At 53.2% G+C, this 1340-nt stretch overlaps 1 protein-coding gene across 1 annotated transcript; it reads right to left on the bottom strand.

The window, feature by feature from the left end:
• Positions 1–351: 351 nt before the first annotated feature.
• Positions 352–1334, bottom strand: LOC123500432. The gene has a single exon (XM_045249153.1). It carries the CDS (start codon positions 1309–1311, stop codon positions 385–387), a length of 927 nt encoding a protein of 308 aa, XP_045105088.1. The 5' UTR covers positions 1312–1334; the 3' UTR covers positions 352–384.
• Between the last annotated feature and the right edge of the window lie 6 nt (positions 1335–1340).

The following is a 1340-nucleotide window of genomic DNA, read 5'->3' as shown; positions in this document are numbered from 1 at the left end:
CAACACATTGGAGACAATCACGGGCTTGTGACAATAGAACAGGTGTTTTCCGATAAGCTGTCAATGGGTGAAACATGTCAAGAAATACATGATATTCTGTCTGTTTACTTGTCAACACGTAGCAACATGATATCAAATATAAATGTTTGCAGCAGGTTAGGTGTACAAGATAATCAATAAAATGTTAGTGTTATCATCATGTTGGACTGCACGTGCCACTGGAATGATTGACAACGTCTCATTCATAAATGTAATTAGGTAACAGGAAAATAAGTAACAAGTAATATGCAATCATTGCACTGCTGTTGCCTATAAACAATCTATCTATCTGTGTGTTTTTGTGCTGGAGGGGGGTAAGGAGTAGTTTACAGAGGGTGGTGTGAATCACTGCTGATCGTCACCGTGGAGCTGCATCATCAGTATCCAGAGGTCTAGCCCCAGCATTATGTTCCTCATCGCTTCCTGGCTGTCTTGGCTCAGATCTCGCTGGTCAGCCAAGCCTGACCACAAATTTTCCAAGTTCTCCTCCAGACACTGCACAACGATGGGCGCCCCGTCTCCAGGTTTGCGGCCCTCACAGTCCCCTCCGAAGTAGGCGGGGCTGTTTAGAGTTGCCAGGTGCTCTCGTGATTCCTCTGGGTTTGCACACATCAGCCTGAACACCTCCACCACCCATCTGATTGGGTCCTCTTCCCGCTCTGCCTCAAGCTCCCTGGTGGGATCCTCTTTGCCTCCCTCTCCCCGGTGCCTCGCTAGATCCTCTTTGCGTCCCGTTCCCAGCTGCCTGCCAAGGTCCTTTTCCTCACACCTCTTATGCTCCAGCCACCGCAGGAATGCGTTCTTGAAGCAGAATCCGCTCGGCACCGGGATGTTCCACTCACGTGTGTCAAACCAGGTGCAGAAGCTCTTCTTGTGACGTGGCATCCAGGGCTCGGCCTTCAGGCGAGACAGAATTACCTTTCCCATCAGCTGTGCCTGGCGCTCTACAGGGCTCAACGTCTCCAGCACCTTTGCCTCTGCCAAGGCAAAGCTGCAGCGCCATGTGGCGTCCGCGGCATTACTGAGCTGTATGGTGGTGGTGTCCGCGGGAGTGAGGAAGGGTCTGGGAATTTTTCCCGGCCACGGCACCTCCAGCACCGGCACCAGGTCCACGCCGACCAACAGCAGAGGGTACTCTTGTCCCTGCCAGGCCAGGGCGAGAGCCACGCCCACCTGCGTGCTGATCAGGCCCGGCGGCACCAGGCTCAGTCTTTTGTCCAGCAGGGTGTGGCCAGTGAGGCAGCGGTGCACCTCCTCGTACAGACTGGTCATGAAATTATTTCCCTGAAGGTGTGGGTTGT

Source organism: Portunus trituberculatus, unplaced genomic scaffold (genome assembly GCF_017591435.1).
Source record: "Portunus trituberculatus isolate SZX2019 unplaced genomic scaffold, ASM1759143v1 PGA_scaffold_232__1_contigs__length_31692, whole genome shotgun sequence".
NCBI lineage: Eukaryota > Metazoa > Arthropoda > Malacostraca > Decapoda > Portunidae > Portunus > Portunus trituberculatus.
This window is presented reverse-complemented; position numbering and strand designations above follow the sequence as displayed.